Here is a 22,311-nt window from a genome sequence, read left to right on the forward strand (position 1 = left end):
AATGGGTGGGGGTAATTCAAGTACATTAGGAGGTGGTAGTACATTAGGCGGTAGCGGCGTTCCAGTTGGTGGTGGTGGTAGTATCATGGGTACTGGCATAAGTAGTAGTACAGTTGGTCATCCTGGTGGTGTTCTTCATGGGAGTCATTTAACTAGTAGCGGTGCTCTTGGCGGATCAGCAAGTGTTGGTAGTGTAACTGGTACACCAGGAAATGGACCACATGGTACACCAGGTTCTGTTGTTGATCCACGTGCCGTTTCTGTTGTAGTAACACTACCAGGACCGCAACACGGGCAAGCTTTAAGTGATTATGGTCCTATATAGTTAACAGTTCGGCCAGATACGGCCCACTGGGTATCAACAAGTAATTTCAGTCAACTCTAAATAAAAATAAATATTCAATTTTTCTTTTATTACAAAAAATTTCAGTCTATATTAAGAGTTAATTTAATTTTTAAGAATGAGAAAAAAATATTTTTTTCCTTTTTACGCAAATTCTTGTAGTCGAAGCGTATGAATTTACCTAATTCCGATAAATTAAAAAAATAAGAAATAAATTATTACCTACAATAATAACAACATGTAAATTTAATAATACAAAATAATTTTTTATTAAAAAAAAACAAGCAATATAAGGTAAATTTTTTTTAATCGCCAAGCTCTCTTCTAGTCCATTAAATAAAAAAAAAAACTAAAAATGTTTTAAAAAAATGGTAAACTTGAATATGCATTAATAGTTAATTTTTTTAATTTGAATAAGCTCCTTCACAATATATTCCTAATTATTAATATTACATCAAATTAATATCAAAAGTTATGCATTTATACTTATAATTATTATTGGTTAAATAAGAAACATGGAAACTTAAAGTCTATCACGCACGCAAACTAAAACCTAAAAGTTTTAATATCCAAGAAAGCTGTTCATGCCTGTTCAAAGTAATTGTTAAAAATAGTATTTTTAAAATTTTTAAATTTTAAAATATTAATTACAGAAACATTTTATTACATAGTGCCGAAATGTTTACAGGTTATTTGAGCTTCTATTTTTTTCTTCATAAGTTTATTTTACCATCAGGATAACATGACATAAAGGCTATCAATCGCAAGTTTATCAATGTATTGATGAACTTTCTAATAATATGTGATATAAATAATTGTAGAAAGTATTGCACTATCTGGACACTGTTCTTATTTTCCTGAATATTTATTAAACAAACATTATTAATATACAAAATTATAATAATAACAATTATTGTATTTATTTTAATTCACAACATACACTAAAATGCTAATTTTTTAAATCAAGGAAACAATAATAATTTTATAAATACTCTATTTGGATATAATTTCATTCCAAAATAAACTTACTTACGCAGGCAGGCAGGAGCACTAAGCTTTAAACAGACGTGTAACTTTTTGTATTTTCCTACTATTCAAAATACAAAAACCAGCCATAACACAAAATAAAACCTTACATGTATATTTATTATATTAAAGAAAGCAAAAAAAAGAATAATTAAGAATATTAAAATTTAGTAGAATAAAATATTTTTTAATTATTTAAAGCTTTTTAAAACATAATAAAAAATTTGTTTCATAATAATCTGTAAATTAATTATTTTAATACAATATATTTATAAATGTACACATAAATACTTATTAAAAATTATATAAAAATTGACTGAAAGAAAATTATAAAAAAAAAAAAACTTTTTTTTTGTTAAAAATTTTAAAGGTTTTAAATTTAAATAAAGTGGAAAGAAACACACCAACGGTAGCACCATAAACATAAATGAGCAACTTTTTATTTTTTAATTATATATAATAATTATATAAAAAAAAAAAAACAAAAAAAATTACAAAGATAAACTTTAAAATAATTTATTAATTATTAAAGAGAAATTATATTACATAATATTCGAATTGTAAATTAAAGCATATGAGAGAAACAAAAACAAATTGAAAACAAAAATACTAAAGTTTTTCTTGACTGAAGAAATTTAAAAAGATTATAATACATTATATAATTTGCCATATATTAAACATTTACACACATTTTTACGATAAATACACACACACACATACACATAAACGTCATCGAATTATTAAATATAAGATCATTTATAAATTATTAAATAAAATAAAACAAAGAAATCATGTTATAGCAGGTTATTCACTGCCATCAAAAATGATAAATCTTTATAATAATAAAAAAAAATAAATAAATGAATTAAAAATTTATAAATATTAAATAAGAGAAGACAAAAAAAAAATTTTTTAACTTTCATTATCATCATAAAAATTAAACATAAATAAAAAAAGCTAAAATTCTATTGTAACTATAGAAAAAATCAAGACAAAATTTTTTGTTAAAACGGCAACTCTTGTATATGAAAACTCAATTTTGACATTATATGTATGTAATTCAAATTATGTTTATTATATAGCCAAAACATAAAAATACAAAAAAAGAACAAATTATATAATAAATATTATATAAATTGGAGATACATAAAGAAAAACTTTTAAAATTTTCGCACATATTGTAAATAAAAATATTATTAATAAATAATTTAAATATTGTATAAGATAATAATTTTTATTTTTATTGATAATTATTAAGTCAATGTAAATTATAAAAAAAAAATATGAAATTAATTATAAAAATATATGATACATACATTTATATAATTATGATAATATAAAAGTAAAAATTATGTTTTTATTTTTATCATTTAAATTTTTATTTTATATTAATCGTTAAATCCATTTCAATTCTGTAAAATATCAAAAAATAATATAATTAATTTATAGTTATGTACGCCAAACGCTTCAAAATAAAATGAATTTATTATCTAAATTAAAATTATTTGGAAATCATAAAACATAATTTAATTATTATTTATTTTTACATTAATTTTAAAATCTCACCATTCAAATATATTGCTCAACAATTCTTCAAAGTAAAATTACCCTAATTGACACTGAAAAAAGCTGCAATACCATATAAATCTTTCCTTCATTGTACGTCACAATTAAATTATGGAATGGTTTTCTCAATATTTTGAAAAAAATTATTAAACTACGGCTAGAAAAAAAAACATTTTATACCATTCAATAACTGCATGGCTATTGAATTTAAAAAAAAAGTTTAATCATTAAAAACCAAAGATTTCAACCAACATTTATTTATTGAAATCTTCTATCAATTTCTAATGTTTTCACAAATTAATAAAGAGAGTAAATATTTTCAGTTCATTAACTAATTTTAAAATTAATTCATTTTATTTTGTAATCCATAATGAAAACAAACGACCGAAAATTATACAAAGAATGAAAGTAAAAAAATAATATTAATTTTATCTCTCAATTCTTTAAAAAACTATAATTCTTTATATTTTTTTATATTTTTTAAATAAAATTTTATTTATTTATATTAATATTATTTAATTCATTTCTAAAATTAATTATTGTTTTATTTTTTATAAAAAATAATGATTTGCTAATTTTTTTATAATTAAAAACTTTCAAAATTAACAGAAACGAAAATTAATAGAAAAACAATTGTAAAAAAAATAAATATAGATTCACAAAAACTTTAAAAAATAAATTAAAATTAAAGAATTTAATAATTCTCTTTTATAAATAAAAATATCATAATTGAAAAATCATATGGAAAATGTATGTTAAAACAACAAAAAAAAAATGAATAGAATTTACATATAAAATTAATATATAAATTTATCATTATTAATTAATTATTATTAAAAACATTTAATATAAAAAACGAAAATTAAAAAAAAAAAAATAAATTAAAAAATTTAATTAAAAAAACGAAAAAAATAATTCAAATAAAGCATAACAATAATGTTAAATATACGAAAATCAAATTGTGATTTTAAATAAAAAAAAATATATAATAAATAATTTATAATTACATGTAATTTTAATAAATATTAGTAGGTAAATATGAAAAAAATAAATGTATAATTAATTTTGTATTCTATATACTAAGAAAAAAAAATATTAATTAAAATTTTTATGTTAAATAAAAGTATATTTTATATAATTTAGAAAAAAAAATTAATTAATTCTGTTTTTGTTTTTATTTTCAAATATTACACTTTATTTTAATGTTTTTTTTTTTTAATTTTCAGTTACCATTTTCTCATTTTATTCCAATTAAATTCTTATTATTTTGTAATTATTTTTTTAATTTTACTTTTCAATTGAATTCAACATATCAATATTAAATTAAAATTGTTATTTAACTTAATTATTCGACCTAAATTTCAATCAAGATCAATTCAATTACAAAATAATAATGATGAAGTTCAATAATGCCTCCTAATAAGGTTCGTAATGAAATACGGAATAGGTATAAACATTACAAATGAGTTTTTGAAATCAGATTTAAGATCACAAATAAACTGGATTTAAACTAGAAACCTTCATTACAAATAAAATAGAATTAAGAAGAAGAAAATCTTAAAAACTGATTTACTCAAAATATCTTATTCCTTGAGTATTCTCGAATGCACATACATTTAATAAACTTTAATACCATGACATTAGAAAATATTTGAATTGTAAATTGAAAATAAGTTCAATTTATTAACTAACTGTATAATGCAAATTTGTAATATTTAAGTGGCCGTAGAAAAATTATGGCCATTTCTCCATAACAGCTTTAGTTATATGAAAAGTTATTAAAAAACATTACTGGAAAGAAAGTAATCGTATTAAAAAAATCAGATCAAACGTAACAAATAATACTCTATATATTATATGCTAACGAAGAATAGAAATGAGTGCAAAATTTTTAGAAATCCAGCAATTTTCAAAATATGTTAAAAGATTACATCTTAGTCAGACAAAATATTAAAAATGTGAGTCTTTCATTTGAACAGTTGTCAGTCCAGCTCTTAATATATGATATGAGTGAAATAGGTTCATTATTCAATCTATCTTCAATTCTGAATTTTATTCGCAAATTTTTTTAGGAATGATATAAAAATAATGTGACTCTCAAAAAACCGAAAAATAAACCAAATTTCACCTATGCTCTTAAATTCTTTCTACCGACGGATAAATGACTTTCCTCCTTTCAAATATGTAGGAATGAAAAATTCTTTGTTTTGAATCTTAAACTATTTGAAAAGTCAAATACAGGAAGACATACTCGTAATTGTCTCAATTCCTAAAAATTATGGAAGAAAAACCTAAAAATTACTTAACATCGTCAATTATGAAAATAATTGAATTTGATTTATGTAGATATCTGATATGATTTCTTTATTTTGTGTTTTCAAATAAGTTTGTTTAAAATAATTAACATCTTATATATTTTAAAGAATTCGATGTAAATTTTTATTTTGTAAATATTTGCTTATTTATTGCTTTTAATGCTTTTTTCACGATCTTTCACATACAAATTTAGTTATTCAATAAATAATAATTCGGATTAATAATCATATGTTTTTATTTAATATATGTACATTTTTGTGTATTTTATTATTTGAAAGCTAAATATTAATTTTTCGATAAATAAAATAATAAAGAACAATATTTTAAAAAGAAAAAGTATTGTATTAAAACTTATTATTATAATGATTAGCACTGCTCGATGTATTTACAATATTAAAAACAAAAAATAAATATCATAAATCTAAATTTAAGTTTTCAAAAACAAAAGAATTTTATTAAAAATAAATGTGAATAGATAATTATTGTATAGATGGTAATACAAGTAAATTAAATAATAAATTTTTTTACTTCATTTTGTTTTTATGCATTATAAAATGTGCTTAGTATTGCTCTACAGTTAATTTTTTAATATTTAGGTATTTTATTTTAATATAATTTTTAAAATTATAATTAATTATTATGAATAATGTTTCAAAGCTCAAATATAGCTTTCTTGCTTTATAATTTTAACCAAATATACATTATGCAATTAGTGTTACCAACAAGAAAAATTTAACTAACTTACTATTAAAAATTTAATTTAAAAACAATCATAATTATACTTTTTACTTCAAATTTAAAATTTCCTGTTGCCACATAATATTTTGAATAAATATTTGCATATCAACAATTTTAATTCTTTTGAACTAAATAAATAAATTAATGTAAATATTTATTTAATACAAATTTCAAATTTTGCCTAGTAACTGTAGTGACTCCTATTATATAGGTGCAAAATTGTATATTTCAAGTGTTAATTCGATGTTGCCCATTTTTCACTTAAAATTTAAAATTACTAATAACTTGTTACCAAAGTAAAATTAAATGGTTTGTAAGTAAGAAAAATATATTCACAACATAGTCAAAAAAAGTCTCGGGAGTCGTGGTGTGTCAACTCACCTTCACTTATATTATATGAACATGGGTACATATATGAAAAGCAATTTCGGAAAAAATATTTTAAACGGCAAATTTAAAAACAAATTTTATTACATCTAGGCTTACTTCTTTCAAATTCACAAATTTTGGCTTACTTTTAGTTTTTATATTAAATTTAAAAATAAATTAATTCTGCTCTTTTTTTGTGATTTGTAAAAAAAAATTTTTCGTTTTATATTTTTGAACGTTTTTTATTAAAATTAATTAGGTAATAAAAATAAAGCAACAAATATACGTAAAAAAATTTGTGACAAAACTAAAAAAATTTTAAAATATCTTTTTTTTTAATAATAAATGGAAAAATTATACAAGAATAAAATACTTTTAAAAAAACGAAAAAAAAAAAATAAAAAATTTACAAAAAAAAATTAATTCTAATTTTAAAATAAAAAATACTTTTTCTATATTTATTTGTTTTTCAAAAATTTATTTAAAAAATAAACAAAATATTATGAAATTATTTTTGAATATTGTATGTTGTAGATTGAAAATAAAATGATAAAAAACAAATAGTTACAAAGCTAGTAAAAACTAGAAACATTTTTTTTTAGAAAACAAAATGTCTGGTTTCACAGATTCGATCGAATATTTAATAAAGATATAAACTTTAAATTATAGAATAAATTTTGAATATGATCAACAATTAAATTTGAACATTTGTTATTTGCTTACATATTAAAAAATATTTTAATCAAAGTTTCAAAAGTTGACTGTTATCATTTATGACGGGCTCATGTTAAAATTGTCGAACTTAAAAAGGTAAAACTAACAAAGGTTTTATAATTAAATTCACTATAAGCATCAACGAAATTTTTCAACATTTCAAAATTATCGATGAAAGTAATATTGCACATTTCTTGTTCCATTATTAATTATGCATTGCACTAAATCAGTCTAATGTTAATAGCATTGGACGTAGTTAATAACATTTAGTAAGAAAAGAATTTATAGCAAGCGAAAGCTATGTGATGCAATTGTTTAGTCTGCGCTTATTATGTTCTATTTAATATTAAAATATGGAATTATAACAAAGCATCTTAATACACTGTTGTGATACCTCTACTGTATTTGACTTGCTCTCATTGTAAGTTGGTGACTATTTGAAAATGCTATATGAAACAATCTAGCTTCTTGCTTAAATTGTTAAAAAATATTGTGTTAATTATTTGTGAAAGCAAACATATTGCTTTGTTAATTCAATAAAACACAACATATTCATAAATTTATAATATAATTTATCTTTTATGTCTTAAAATATATAATTTTGAAAAAATGAAAAATTCATTTATAATTATACATAATTTAAATAATTATATAATAAGAAATAAAATATACACACAAGAAAACAAAAGAAAATTGTATACGAAAGCAACACACTTAAAAAAAAATTTATTTAGTAATTATTAAAAGATTATAAATGTATATATTATATAATTATATATATTAATATAATATTAAATAAATCAAAAACAATTTTATTAATTAAATATTAATTTAATAAAAACAAAAATATGAGAAATTAATATAACTAATAAAAACCAAACACACACACAAAAAAAAAAAAAATAAAAATATAAAAAAATTTATATATATATATATAAACAAGAAAAAAAGGATAAAGAAAAATACATGTTTAATTTTAGGGATAAAATTATATTAATAATAACAACAATTTTTAATATTTATTATTAATATATACATATATATTTAAAAACAAATATATATACATATTAAGTTGTATTGTTTAATTATACATGTAATACACATATAATTATGTGTACCTATGTGTATAAGTTTAGAATTTTATTTCGAAAAAAAAATGATTAAAATACAAAGAAAGAATAAAAAATAAAACCATAAGAGTAAAACATAAGAATAATTCGAACCGAATTTCTAATAAGGAAGTGAAAATTAAAAACTGATTATAATGAAAATTAATAAAAAACCAAAAAAAAAAAAACATAAAGAAAAGAAAAAAAATTAAAAATTAATAAAAAAATTTTTGAAAAAAAAAGCAAGTATTTATTAATTTTTTATAATTTATTTAATTTAAATTCCGTTTTTAAAAAATTTATTTTGCAGTTTTGGCTTTCTAAATGTCTAGATAACGCTTTTAAATCTATATTGCTTATGATATTGTAAAATGCTACCCATATTTTTTGCTATTGCGTATATGTATAAGGTTTCTTATTACCGCAACCATTTTGAGTTAAGTTCGATGAACATTTTCTTCAAAAACATAAAAGCTTGCTGTTAGTTTATTTGCGTACAACTAATAAGCATACTAATTATATTAATGCACAATAAATTCATTTTTTTTATAAATACCGTGGAATCTTTATAAAAATAACGATCACAATATAACCTTTTATACCCTGTATACAAAGGTCACTAAATATGTCACCTACACCATGAATATTTATATTTAAATTTCCCTGAGTTATTTTATTTCACTATAGGCAAACACAATAAAATGTATGCAGGTTTAAATGAGGAATGGAACTATGAAATACTTGGGTCCATTCCCTGTCGTATTTAGTGAAGAAAAATGACAAATTTTTTAAAAAGTGTTCTACGTTTTAAATTATTAACTTTTTTATAAGCCTTTTCTATATATTGACTTTGAAATAAAACAATGAAATGAAATATTTATAACTAAATGTTAAAAAAGTTTTATTTTTGAACAATTGTACATATTTTGTGCTTGCCTTTTAATGTCTATCTTAAACACTTAATAAATTTCTGCCTATTGTTTTCATAAATTAATTAAAAATTTAGATATTGTTGCTTTCAATATAGTATAGTGTTAAATAATTCAATTTAAAAACAAATATTTTGGAATTAAAGAACTATAAGTATATTTGCCCGGCTTATGCATGATAAAATTCTATTGGTGGAGTCACAGATTATTGTAGTAACAAGTAATAAAAATTAGCGTAAGTATTACCTAATATTTATTTTATTATTAATAGTATCAAAAATTAAAGCACTACGTTAAGTAAATAAAATAAATAAATTAAGCCAGTTTCCTGTTTCATCTAATTTTTTGATTAAATGTGCGTATATATTTGCATATTATAAGTTTTTTTATTGGGGAAAATTAAAGAATGAATCAGTTGAAAGCAAATAAAGGTATTACCCTTCTAAAACAATTTTATTACATACACAAAATATGTCATTAAAAAGTCAACCTTATATTAATTTCGACAGTAAGTACCAAAGCAAATTCCCTATAATGTTCAAATATTTTATACACTACTCCATATTTTAGCCACCGTTAATACACAGAAAAAGTTATTTTACTTAAATTTAAAAATGTGTTGAAAATTAATGAAAACAAACTAAGTGTATACTTCTGTTTTTATTTTTAAAACTACTTTTCCATTTATAAACAATGCAAAAACATATGTAAGTTAATTAAGTGACCCCTGTAAATATGCAATTTTAAATTAAAATATAAATCTAACTATTAAACAGCAGTTGAACTATCATGGATAAAATTTCTTTTCTCATACAATCCTGTACTTAAACGTACTTCAAATGAAATAAGTTTCTCTGCGCATTTCAATCAAGACATTCAAATAATCTTAAGTTAAAGTTACCAAACTGTCACCCTTTATTACAAATAATTACAACAACACTAGTCTTTTTCAATTATAATTTTTTAGTAAAGTTTAGTAATACTCTTAAATCTAGCAATTTAACAGAAAACCAAACACAGGATAATTATTTTATAAAACTTGATGAATTGATAGAAATTTTTCACAACTTAAGGAATAAAACTTCGACTGGAGTAGATAATATACCAAATTTGGTTCTTAGGCAGTTGCCACATTGCATTATTGAAAAGTATTGCATACTTTTTAATAACTGTCTTAACTTGAGTTATTTTCCAAAAGTTTGGAAACTGGCTAAAGTAATAGCAATAAAGAAACCGGGTAAGAACAATTCGGATCCAAACAGCTACAGACCTATTAGTCTTTTACCTAATATTAGCAAGGTTTTTGAAATTGTAATAAATAGATTTCTAGTGAAACAAACGAGCAACAAAAACATAATACCGCTTAACCAGTTTGGATTTCGGTACAAACATAGTACCACTCACGCGATGACTGTTTTTTCATCTGACATTTGTAGATATATTAATGGTAAGAACTGCGTTGCTACATGTTTTATTGATTTTGAGAAGGCATTTGATACAGTATGGCTTCAAGGACTTATGTACAAAATGTTGAGATATCAGTATCCTTTCCATCTGATATTTTTAATTAACGATATGATACACGACCGGTGTTTTAAAGTTTCTTATCGGGATATCTACTCCAATATATTTTCGGTGATTAACGGTCTCCAACAGGGTACGGTTAATTCACCTATATTATTCAACATTTACATAAGCGAGTTACTGGATTCTCTAAATAAATCTTTAGGGCCTAATCACAGTATAGCTTTTGCAGACGATCTCACGCTTTATTCCGCAAATGGTAATGTAAAAATTGCACAATATTTACTACAAAAACAATTTGACAGGGTTGTTAAATATTCAAAGAATTGGAAGCTAAAAATTAATTATAGAAAATGTAGGACTATGCTTTTTAGAAATACAGTTGACAAAGTTAATAATAGCACAAAAAAAAACTGGAGAAACTTTCGTATACTTGCCCCAAATCAAACGCATATAGAAAATACTAATAGTTTTAGATATTTAGGAGTGAATTATCACTATTTATTTAAATTTAGAAATCATGTAGACAGTCAGTTAAGGAATGCGAGCAAGGCATTTATGAGTCTCAAAAAATTATTTTATTCGAAAATACTATCTTCCAAAGTAAAATTACTATGCTACAAATCACTTATCAGACCAATTCTCGCTTATGCCGCTCCGATTTGGTTCAATATAAGTGCATCTACTATGGAAAAGTTGAGGTTGTTCGAGCGTAGATGCCTCAGGGCTTGTACGAATATTAATAGAAAACCGGCTACAGATTTCTTGTATTATTATTCAAACAAAACTCTTTACAAAGCTTCGGAAACTATTAGAATAGACAATTTCATAATACGTCTCATACGAAACCATATCGAGAGGAGTAGTCATATTCATGAAAACTCTTTAATTTCTCATGTCTGGTACGAAGATGATCAATACATCAAAAATTGCTTAACGACAGGATTTATCCCTCCGGAGGGATTCGTATTTTTAGATAAGTACAATTATATTGAAAACGCGGAATATGTACCAATAATATACCACTACATAAGAAATTCATCAAATAAAAAAATAGCATTAACAACAAATAATGAGGACTTAAATAACCAACATATTTTTAAGTATGATAAACATATCCCCAATACCCGTAAATTAAATAATAAAAAATCCTATTTTTGGAAAAATTACGTAGATTAAGTTTTTCTTTTTAACTAGATTTAGTATAGTATGTAAGTTAGGTTAGGATTTTATCTTAATACAAAAATTGTTTACTTAAATTGGTTTTTTTTTCTGCCACAAATCTTTTTCCAATATTATAACATTAAGAATTATAATTTATATTAAAAACACAAATGTATAAAATTAGATTAAAAAGAATATAACAAGCGATTTAGCAATATATTAATATTAAATTAAAGTTTGAGTGTTACAACTGATGTAGCCATGAATACTTGATACTTTTATTATAAATATAATTCATTTGGTTTTATTTGGAATATTTTGTAGTATAAATTTAATTTTGGCATAATAAATAAAACATGAAAAAAAAAAAAAAAAAAAAAAAAAAAATTATAATTTTTTACTCATTAACTAAAAAAAACTTCAATTTTCAATTTTTGCAAACAAAATTTGTAATCTCAAAGTAACTAGTATTTTTAATAAAGAATGTATAAATTTTAATTTATAACAAAAAAACAAATTACACAAAATAAATTTTCCTTTTAGAAACCAATTAAAACACCAAAAAATAAACATGAAAACTAATATGGTTTGGTGCCGTGTTTCATTTACCATAAAATGTTACAAATTATTTTAACTGGAAAATTTTATCCAATTCTCTTATTAAAACCAAAAACTCAAAAAAAGTAAAAAAAAGGTAATTTTAAACTTTTATACAATAATAAATCAAAGCCTGGGTCCTATATTGTACTTGTGTAATTTACCTGTGTTATTCCTTTTGTTTTTGTATTTTTATTTATACAACATATAAAAAATGTATACAAATTTTTGATACTTGGTAGAGTACAAAAATTTATTAAAAACTACAATTTACTAACAAAGTAATTTGTAATTAGTAAAATCTCTTTTTTCCATCCTTGTTCGTCCTTTTTATATATCCGGTTCGAGAAAAAAACATAGTATATTCATACATTAATTAAGGAAAAATAAAGTTACATACTTGTGTACATGCACATGTGTAAAATATCATATACAAACGTGCATACACACAGGAACTAATTGACTAAATCAGAAAATTTTGACTTTTTAAAAATTCTTTTTTCATGTTCATTATAAACACTTTGGTAGAGTTCATATAAGGCATTGTTAGCGTAATATACGGCATAAATTTTTATTGAAAAAGATAGGAAAATATTTGACACAAAAAAGTTTATAACAAAAAATTGTTTTGGCTGATATTGTAGTACGAATACTCCTTACTATATTAGAGTAGTTGCATAGAGGTTACAAAACTTAAATTTATTCAAATTATTTTGAACAAATTTACTTTAGATGTTAATTTGCAGTTGTACGAATTATTTACTATTTAAAACGACGGTAAGAATGTGAGATCCAAAACGACAATAATGAAAGTTCGTTTCTTGTAAGAATTCGAGTAAAAATACAATGTAGGTTGATTTCCGATAATATTACTTCAGATTGAAATACTCGTAACACATCTGCCAGATTTTTAGTCAATCAAAAATTGTAAGTAAAATTGTAATGAATGAGTATTTTTTATTACCTTTTGCACGATAATATTTCTGATAAGCTAAAAATTTGACAATTTAGATTTATAAACCCGAAGTAATAAATTATTAAATTTTCAATAAGAAAAAAAATTTCTTACCAAATCGTTTTAAATCATTTTATCAAAATTTTCCAATAGTTTCTGCACAAAAATTATTTAACAAGCATTTTGTAACATTAAACTCTACTCAGTCATTGAGTATGAAAATTTTTAAAATTAAATGTTACACTCACTTACATTTTTATAAAGCTTCGATTAAAAATTAACGAAATATCGATGGGCTCCAAATAAGTATTTGGCAGCTTGCGTAGTTTCAAAAATGATAGTGAATAGTATTTTCATATGACAACACATGTGCCACTGAAAATTACTATTTTAATTTAATAAGAAGAGTAAGAGAAAATTAAATTTTAAAAGGCATAACCGACAACCCAATATTGTTTTGCAAGTTTAAACCCTTTTTAAAAATTGATAATTTCCTTTCTTATATCCTTTATTAAACGTAAAGTAGAAATAAGAAGCAAACAAAAATAATAAAAAATATAATTTTTTTCAAAAATTTCTACTATTTAAAAGTGAATAAATTACAATGTGCTCCGTAAATTTTCACATCAATCGAATAGATTCGAAATTTTTCTTAAATTTTCCGAGTATATATTGAAAGAAAAAACTTGAATTAACTTTCAAACTAGATAAATTACATATTCGTTCAGATTATAGTTGACTGAAAATATAATTTTATACAAATAGAAGGCAACCAAATTATTTTCTACTGAAATGTATGAGAAAAACTTCCACAAAAATTTTTAATAAAATTTTTAAAGAATGTACCACACCCCATTTCAAATATATAAAATAAATTTCATTTAAAATTGCGAAATGAGTATCTTGGCAAAATTTACAGCTTTGGCATGAAAAATTCTTGTATCCCAAAATTTATCCATTTACGAATGCAATAAATGTTTCTTGATACGTGAAAAAATTTCAACCGAACCTAATTGGATATTCTTTAGATTTTGTTCATTTAGACAAAATTAAAATTTAAATTTTAAAAGTACAATTTTTGAAATGTATTAAGTAATTCTAATATTTCGGCCAATAAATCCGCTAAGACAAATTTGATTTTTCTTAAAATGTTTTATGGCATATCTAAAGTGAGCACTTTGTAAACTAAATAAAAAAAACTTTACAAAAAAGGTTTAGCATATACGTAATACGTATATGTACACACACACATGCATTTAGATTTTGTTAAATAATAAAAAAAAAAATTATAATATTTTCCGTTTTTTCTTTTTTTTAATTTAAGACCTTCGAGCATAATGTCTACACCACAAATAAGTGAAGTTGACCCTTTTAATTCTCTCTTTCCTCAAAAATGTTTCATCTTTTGCTATCATTCTCAATTCAGAATTTTTCCCATTTAATATGTGTTTATAAATGCATGTACATATATAAACCTAGTATGAATATGTATATACATTTATATGTATGTGAACACATTAGAAAAATGTAAATTGCTTGTGGTATCAAATGTATCACTCTATATATTATCCCAAAGGACTTTTCAACATTTTTCATTTTAAATTTTGTCATCCTTCTATATTTACTTTGCCTTACGTTTTTTTTTGTTTTCGTAATTCACCTAGCAAATATTGAGGATGAAATAACATGTAATAATATATGTATATGTATATATGGGCTCAAATCAATTCAAATGTAATATGTACTCGTATACAAATATAATATTTTATATGCATATATTTAGACACATGTTTACATATGTTCATACCCACATAATGTCATTTTTTTAATGGAAAAAACAATTTCAAAATCTGAACTATTCCCAGTATTGGTACTTTTTTGGTATACGTACACATTTGTATACATACATATATAATATATATACGATTATTTTTTTTTGTATATTATTTGTTTACAGATGGACAGGACACATTCGCAAAATTTGTCTTCTCTCTTTTAAACTTTTTATTCTTCTTCCCTTTTGTTTATGTTTTTTCTTTTATTTTCTCACACTTTCAAAATAAATTCTAAAAACAAAAAGCTAAAGAGAAAAATTTCGAATAGAAGCTCATCAAGTAACCATCATCCTCCTATTATTTTACAACTACCATATAGGATCCTTACTTTCGTAAAGAAAAGGTTGCCTAAAGTGAATCTATTTTTTATGGACGCAAAAATACTAATTTCACAAAAGGATGCTTTTTAGATGTCACACGTCTACTTTTTTTCCCATTATTACAAAATTTTCTCTATCATTTTTTTTATTTAGTTTTTATGTTCCTTCTTTTTTAGCTTTACTTTAGAACTTACATCACTTCTCTTGCCAAACAATTAATATACAGAGACATCTATAGTTAAAATATAAAGAATGTTTTTACAATTTAAAATTTCTTCCTGTGTTATACATTTACTGTTAAGTTCATGTAAAAGTTTAACATAAAAGCATTTAAATTTTTTAAATAAAGAAAAAAAAACAAAATATGCAAAAGGATATTCGAAAATAAACAAATATAAGGCTATAAATATACGAAAACGTATGAAGTTAATTAAAATAAATTTTTCTAATCGTAAAACATTTGTGCTACCATTTCTCTACGTATGTATAGGACTCTGCAAAAGTAAAAAGAAGAGCAATTAAGAGACGACGCTTCCAATTTTGGTTAATTTAAAAAAACAACAATTCAGATCAAAATAATGATTTATAAAGTGGCAAATTTTTCTTGAAAAATTGAAAATTTATTTTTTTTAATCCAATTTCATGCTTAAATTATTTTTATTAAAATACCAAAACAATTTTGATGCATTAAATAATTATTGCATATTTTCCGGATGAGAACAAAATTAAAAGAGAATTTAAGAAGCTCACAATTTCAGAAAAATAAAGTGATAAAAACTGGAATTTTTCCAATTTTGGGAGACGATAACTTTGAAGGAAAAGGAATTAAGTGGAAAAAGTTTTGCTTCGACGGGCAACGAGTGTAACAGGTATAGCTTATACCTGACTATAGTTAAAATACTGCTTTTAAATACAGTATATGTATATCTACCACACTATTAAAAATATTTTCATTCATACACGAAACTATTTCTAGGATTGCATATATTTAAGATAAACGATTTATGCAGAATTTGAAATAAAGCAAAAATTGATGTAAAGAGGGGTTAAAATAATGCTCGATTTTAAGGGTTAATTGCGTGAGTTAAGAAAAATAATTATATATTTTAATGTCATGAAATTTACCGTTAGCTTTTTGCGTTTATAGAAGTTTGAAAAAGCTTGCGGTTTCGGAAATATAAAGCGTCAAAAATTCAAATTTTACAAATTTCAAGATGCGATAACTTTTAGAGGGGGTGAGATAGGCAAAAATTTTGTTTTACGGAAATAAGTTTCTAGTAAAGATCTATGTACATTAAAATTTCAGCTTTCTATCTTCAAGACTTCAAGAAGTATTGTAAACTAAAAGATGTCCACGTACGGACGGACAGAGTGAAACTAATAAGCACTTTTTTTCTAAAATTTTTGGAAAAGTGCTAAAAAGTAAACTTAATTCACCATTTGCAATAAATATTTAATGTAATTTATAACATAGTGTAGTTAAATATTGTATTACTACTATTGATAAATTAAATAATTTCATTATGATCATTCAGTGCAGACTTTAATGACTCTCCTTTCTATAAATGAATCATTACTAATATTATGTATTTTGAATCAATTGAACATTACACGGTGCAAAAGCGCTTTAAATTGCTAAAAACAAAATGTGTAAAGTCACACTAAAAACAGCCCATAAACAAAAATCCTATTCATTACACGTAAATGAAATGGCATTTTTCATATTCTCATGTTTCTAATACTCTTATACATATTTTTATAACTTTTACTCATACTCTTGCACTCACACATTAAATTTGCTGGTACTCAACATTATACTAACAGTAGAGTTTCTAAACAACTTGAACTTTAAAATTTAAGCGTAAAAATGCAACAAAAGCGACAAAAATAATGCAATTTAGTTTCCTAATCAATCCTATATAAACTGAATTTTTACAAAATCATCTTACACCACAAATTATAAAAAAAATTAGAAATTAAATTTGTAACGTTGGTTGCGAAAATATTTCTAATTTTTTTATAATTCCTTAAAATCAATATACGAGTAATTATGTATGTATAGAAAATTTTCATGTGCATATAAAATAATTCGTTGTTATGGCATTTGGCCAAGGAACAATGCGTATACAATGCATAATTACAATGAAAAAAATATTTCATAAACAAAGGCGACAAAGATGTAATTTCAAACCTATCACAAGTGCAGCTATTTGATTCTGAATCGCAAAAATAATTACATATGCACATGCATATTATGTATGTTATATACTATTATAAAATCTAGCTGTTTATAAAAATATTATTCTGGTAAATAAAAATTTTATGAGAGTTTCTTTGAATATACAAATCAATTCTTTTATACATACATTTTTTAATTCAACAACAATTTATAGTCTTCCCAAAATGTGCGATTATTTGCAGACAAACAATAAACAGACAGCGATTATTTGACTACATCTCGACTGTCATCAATCGAATCTCTTTAATGAGCAAAGCTATTTCTTCATAACGCTTTAGCTCAATTAGCACAGCATTCACTAAGACATTTTCAATAAGTCAACAACTCGTTATTTTACTATGGTACATTTAAAAGAGCTTATAATGATATGAGCTTATATGACGCTTCTCCTTTTCTAATATTTTATTAGCCTTAACGATCAGATTCCGTTTTAGAATAAATAACAGTTTCTTTCTTTCCACAGTTTAATCCCCTGGTGTTGTGGAACCTTATTCAGTAAAGCTGCCAGTGATCACAAAAAAAACGAAAGACATCGTTGGCTCAAAAGGATATCGTTGAAAACTTACTTTTTCAGAAATCACAACTATATATTTATAGAAGTTATATCTTTTAATGTTAAGAAGTTGATAAACGCATACTAATAAAATTTTGAGGAAATTTGTAAGTATAAAGTCATATTATGTATGTTCTAAAAGTTCATATTATGTATGGCCAGAGGCAGGAGTAAAATGCCCGCAGAAAACCGTCTCGGTCTCTTTAACCTCTAAAAACCAGTAATCTGGCGCAACTCCTGTCAAGTTTAAAATATTGTCTAGCAGCATAATTCAGCTCCATTGTGTGGCAATGGCACAAACTCCATGAAAACGAATTTCTCTAAGTTTTCCTTTTAATAGAATTGAGAGTGGAACTCGTCTCCGTATGCTATCACAATTAGCTACATAAGAGATTTACTGTTGTCATAGTGTACACTCATCTATTTTCTCATGAAACATTTTCACGTCTTTCCTCTGAATTTCTTCTCTACATACATAGCTTCCTTCCTATCGTGAAGTACAACCTTTGTTTTAATCGGAGCTCCAACGCAGCGCACTATTTTTCTCGCAACCTCTGTACATTATTTTTAATTAAAGTTTCAACGACAATTTCAGTATTCATTTCAAATAATTATTCGTAACAATATAAAAATAATAAATTCAGTTTGGTATTTAAGTGTTCAATAATCAAAACTACATAATACAAAAGCCTATTTTAATAAAATGCTTCCACAAAATAATTTACAGAAAAGAGCTTAAGTGTCAACTAGACTATAAGGGTTATAGGGTTACACTAAGTATGAAGGGTTATACTGAAAATTTATTTATTTATTGGACACCTTGTCAAAATATACTACTTAAAGTGGAAGATGAGTGATGAGTCCCGTCACATTTGCTTTTTATTTTTTTTTTCTAATCTAACGTAAAAAGCAAAATTTACATTATTTACTTAACATTTACTATCCACTTTTTATTCTTGCTTTGTTTTTTCCTTTGTGCATTTTCACGGCATATCCGCCCGCTCACAAACTATGCAGTTAATGTGTTTTGGCATTTTAAAAGTCATTATTTCCTTTGAATTATTTTTAAGTTCTCCAGAAACATTTTATACGAATTATACATACTATAACGGAAGGGAAAAATTGAAATTGTCTTTAAAAATCTTGAGAAAAACATTTTTCTTCACAATCAATGCAAATATGTAATGCATTTTCAAAATAAATGCGGATGGTCATATTGTTATTATAAGGCATTTCGGATTGATGAGACAGTAAGCAGGGAAGTGAAATAAAAATAAAAAAAAAAAACAATCAATCCCATATTTTAACAAAATGAAATAGGGGGCCTGTAAATTTCAAAACAACGAAGTGATGAATGATTCAATTTAAATGAACCGAATCAGACTACTGAAAATAAAATAATCAAATTGTCATGAACATTCGTGTTGTACAAATATTGAAGATGCATGTGAAAAGATTGCCAATTGATAAGGTTTCTTAGTTTTCTTTATTAAGTTACAGTTTTGACTGTACACTTAAATAAATAATAATAATCTGCCTATTTATTGGTTCTTGGTTAAATTTGAAATTGACTCAGCGGAAATAGTCAAAGTAAAATAGGAATGAGACAAGACTTCCAATTGGCATATAATTTGGATTTGGGATTTAACATCCTATAGAACACTACGAAAAAACAGTAGTTTTATGCATCAGCCAATTTTTATTTGGTTATATAATTGGATATGTATATCAAAATAAAACTTTCAAAAGTGATTGGAATACAATCTATACAGTAAAGTTAGTCGTGGTTTTCTGGCAGAAAGTATAATTTCCATTTATTTTTAATTCTATTCTAGTAAAGCCTTACAAACTGCTATACTACTTGTTGAATATATTATGACACACAAGATGTGATGCATAAATACTTCAATCTTCAAATTTTATTTTAAAAGTTTGACAACCCTATGATCGTTACAAGAATATTACATGCGATTTTAATATGTTTAATAACATAATAATTTATAAATGAAATAAAAATGAAATTTATTTTTTTTGATGGAGCTATAAAAATTTATTAAATAAACGTTTCTCTTATATGATTTAATAATTTTTTTATAGTTTATTTCATATGCTTAACGCTAAAAATTCCATTTAGTTTTCATTTTATTTATTTCTGTTATAAATTATTATGATGATGTTTTGTAGTGTTTTTAAAGTGAATTTTGACGAATTTTTAAAACATTTCAAAGATTTATTTTATATCAAATTTATGTTTAGTAAATGAAAGAGTATATAAAATTTAATTGAGTTGAGTTTTATAATAATAATGAAAAACAAGGATTTCCCAAACAAAATTTCATAATTTGTGATGGTTTGTATAGGCGGAAAAAACTATTGCAACGAATAAAATTATTAATCGTTTTGCAATTTCGTAGCAAGGTTTGGCATAAAACGATACCAACACTAAAATTTCGGGATTATATTAAGAACGTGTATACAAACGTGTAAGAGTGATTATAATAATTCAACATTCTTTAAGTAAATAATTCATTCCCATTCCAATTCTTCAACAATATTTCAAATATTGTTTTCTTAATAATATTCTTCATACTTTTATAAAAATATTCATAGTTTTTCAAACCACATTTATTAAAATATTGAATCAGTACGAACAATTTAAAGAAAAAAAGAGGTTCTTGTTTTATTGCTGGTTGTTTCAGCAAAACATCCTGCAATAAAACAAGAATCTGTTTTTATAGCGCTTTTAAACAAAGCGCTCATTTAGAGCGAAGAAGACCTTCACAATTTCCATCACAAATTATTAAAATCTTATATTTCTCAAATTGTGACAGCTTAGATAGTGAAAATTATGAAACAATCTTCAATTATATGACATCATTTTCAAATAGAAAGCAAAATACATTTTTATTCAGGCATTACAATCAAAATTAAATAGCACCCACCATTAGTGCACGAACATAATATAGTGTCCATTTTTTGCGAGAGAAGGGTAAGTTATAATCAAACGATTAAATTTTTAAAAATGATTGAAATACTTAATGAAAGAACTCTTTTTAATAAGGATCAACTAGACTAGTTAGACCATCCCAAAAAGTTATTTTGCTGTTTCAGAAATTATTCAAACTAAAGGATAGTAATTTCATATAAACATGTAGCTATAACATATACATATAATATATGGTCCCTTCTTTATTAAAACATAGTCAAAATTTCATGTGAGATTCTGAGATATAGTCTCCTTATTTGAGCATATCTCAGAAGTCGCTCATTGAAGTATCGGAAAAATAAGAACAACTGTTTGACAATGGCCACGCAACATCTTAATTATATTTGATCTTCAGTGTTAAAGTTTTTGCAATGTTGAGCAACTCTTAGTAAGTTTATTTCGTACCCGATTCTCGTCTTCATCTATAATTTTAAGTATTTTCTTATAAGGTAATTGTTTTACTTCGACTACTTTAAATAATTCCCAATATAACCGTATCGTTCGCAATAAATGTCAATCTAAAATTTATAATTTTACAATTATTTTAATCAATAAATTTTTAAAATTTACGTTTAAAAACAAATTTTGCCATTTTTTCTATTGAAGAATTTGAAGGTGAAATGACAAACATGATTGCAATATAAAATTAATATCATTATATATTAGATTATTTATTATTTATGCATACACATACATGCGTACAAATTTATTTTTAATATAAAATTTAGTTATTTGTAATTTATTTTACCCATACGTCTATTTAAAAATAAAACAATTATTTTGTCTTATTCATTTACCTTATTTAATAAATTTTCTCCTTGTAATTTTTTATGTCTGACATAAAAAATTTAATAAGAAACGATCAGGATAGAAATGAAAATATTTTTCTCTCATTTTTTTTTCATATTTTTGTTTTTCTTATATTATCCTTAATACAGTTTGTATACAGTGTATAATATGTACATATTTAACTATTTTATATATTATATATGAATAAATCCATTAATTGTGTAAAGGACATAGGAGAT

The 22,311-nt window shown here is 23.4% G+C and overlaps 1 protein-coding gene across 1 annotated transcript; it reads left to right on the top strand.

The window, feature by feature from the left end:
- Position 1: 1 nt before the first annotated feature.
- LOC129612552 (uncharacterized) lies at positions 2 to 2,672 on the top strand. Its single transcript, XM_055526214.1, has one exon. It carries the CDS (start codon positions 2 to 4, stop codon positions 323 to 325), a length of 324 nt encoding a protein of 107 aa, XP_055382189.1. The 3' UTR covers positions 326 to 2,672.
- The last annotated feature ends 19,639 nt before the right edge of the window (positions 2,673 to 22,311 follow it).

This window comes from Condylostylus longicornis, unplaced genomic scaffold, assembly GCF_029603195.1.
Source record: "Condylostylus longicornis isolate FDR11 unplaced genomic scaffold, ASM2960319v2 ptg000075l, whole genome shotgun sequence".
NCBI classification, from domain to species: domain Eukaryota; kingdom Metazoa; phylum Arthropoda; class Insecta; order Diptera; family Dolichopodidae; genus Condylostylus; species Condylostylus longicornis.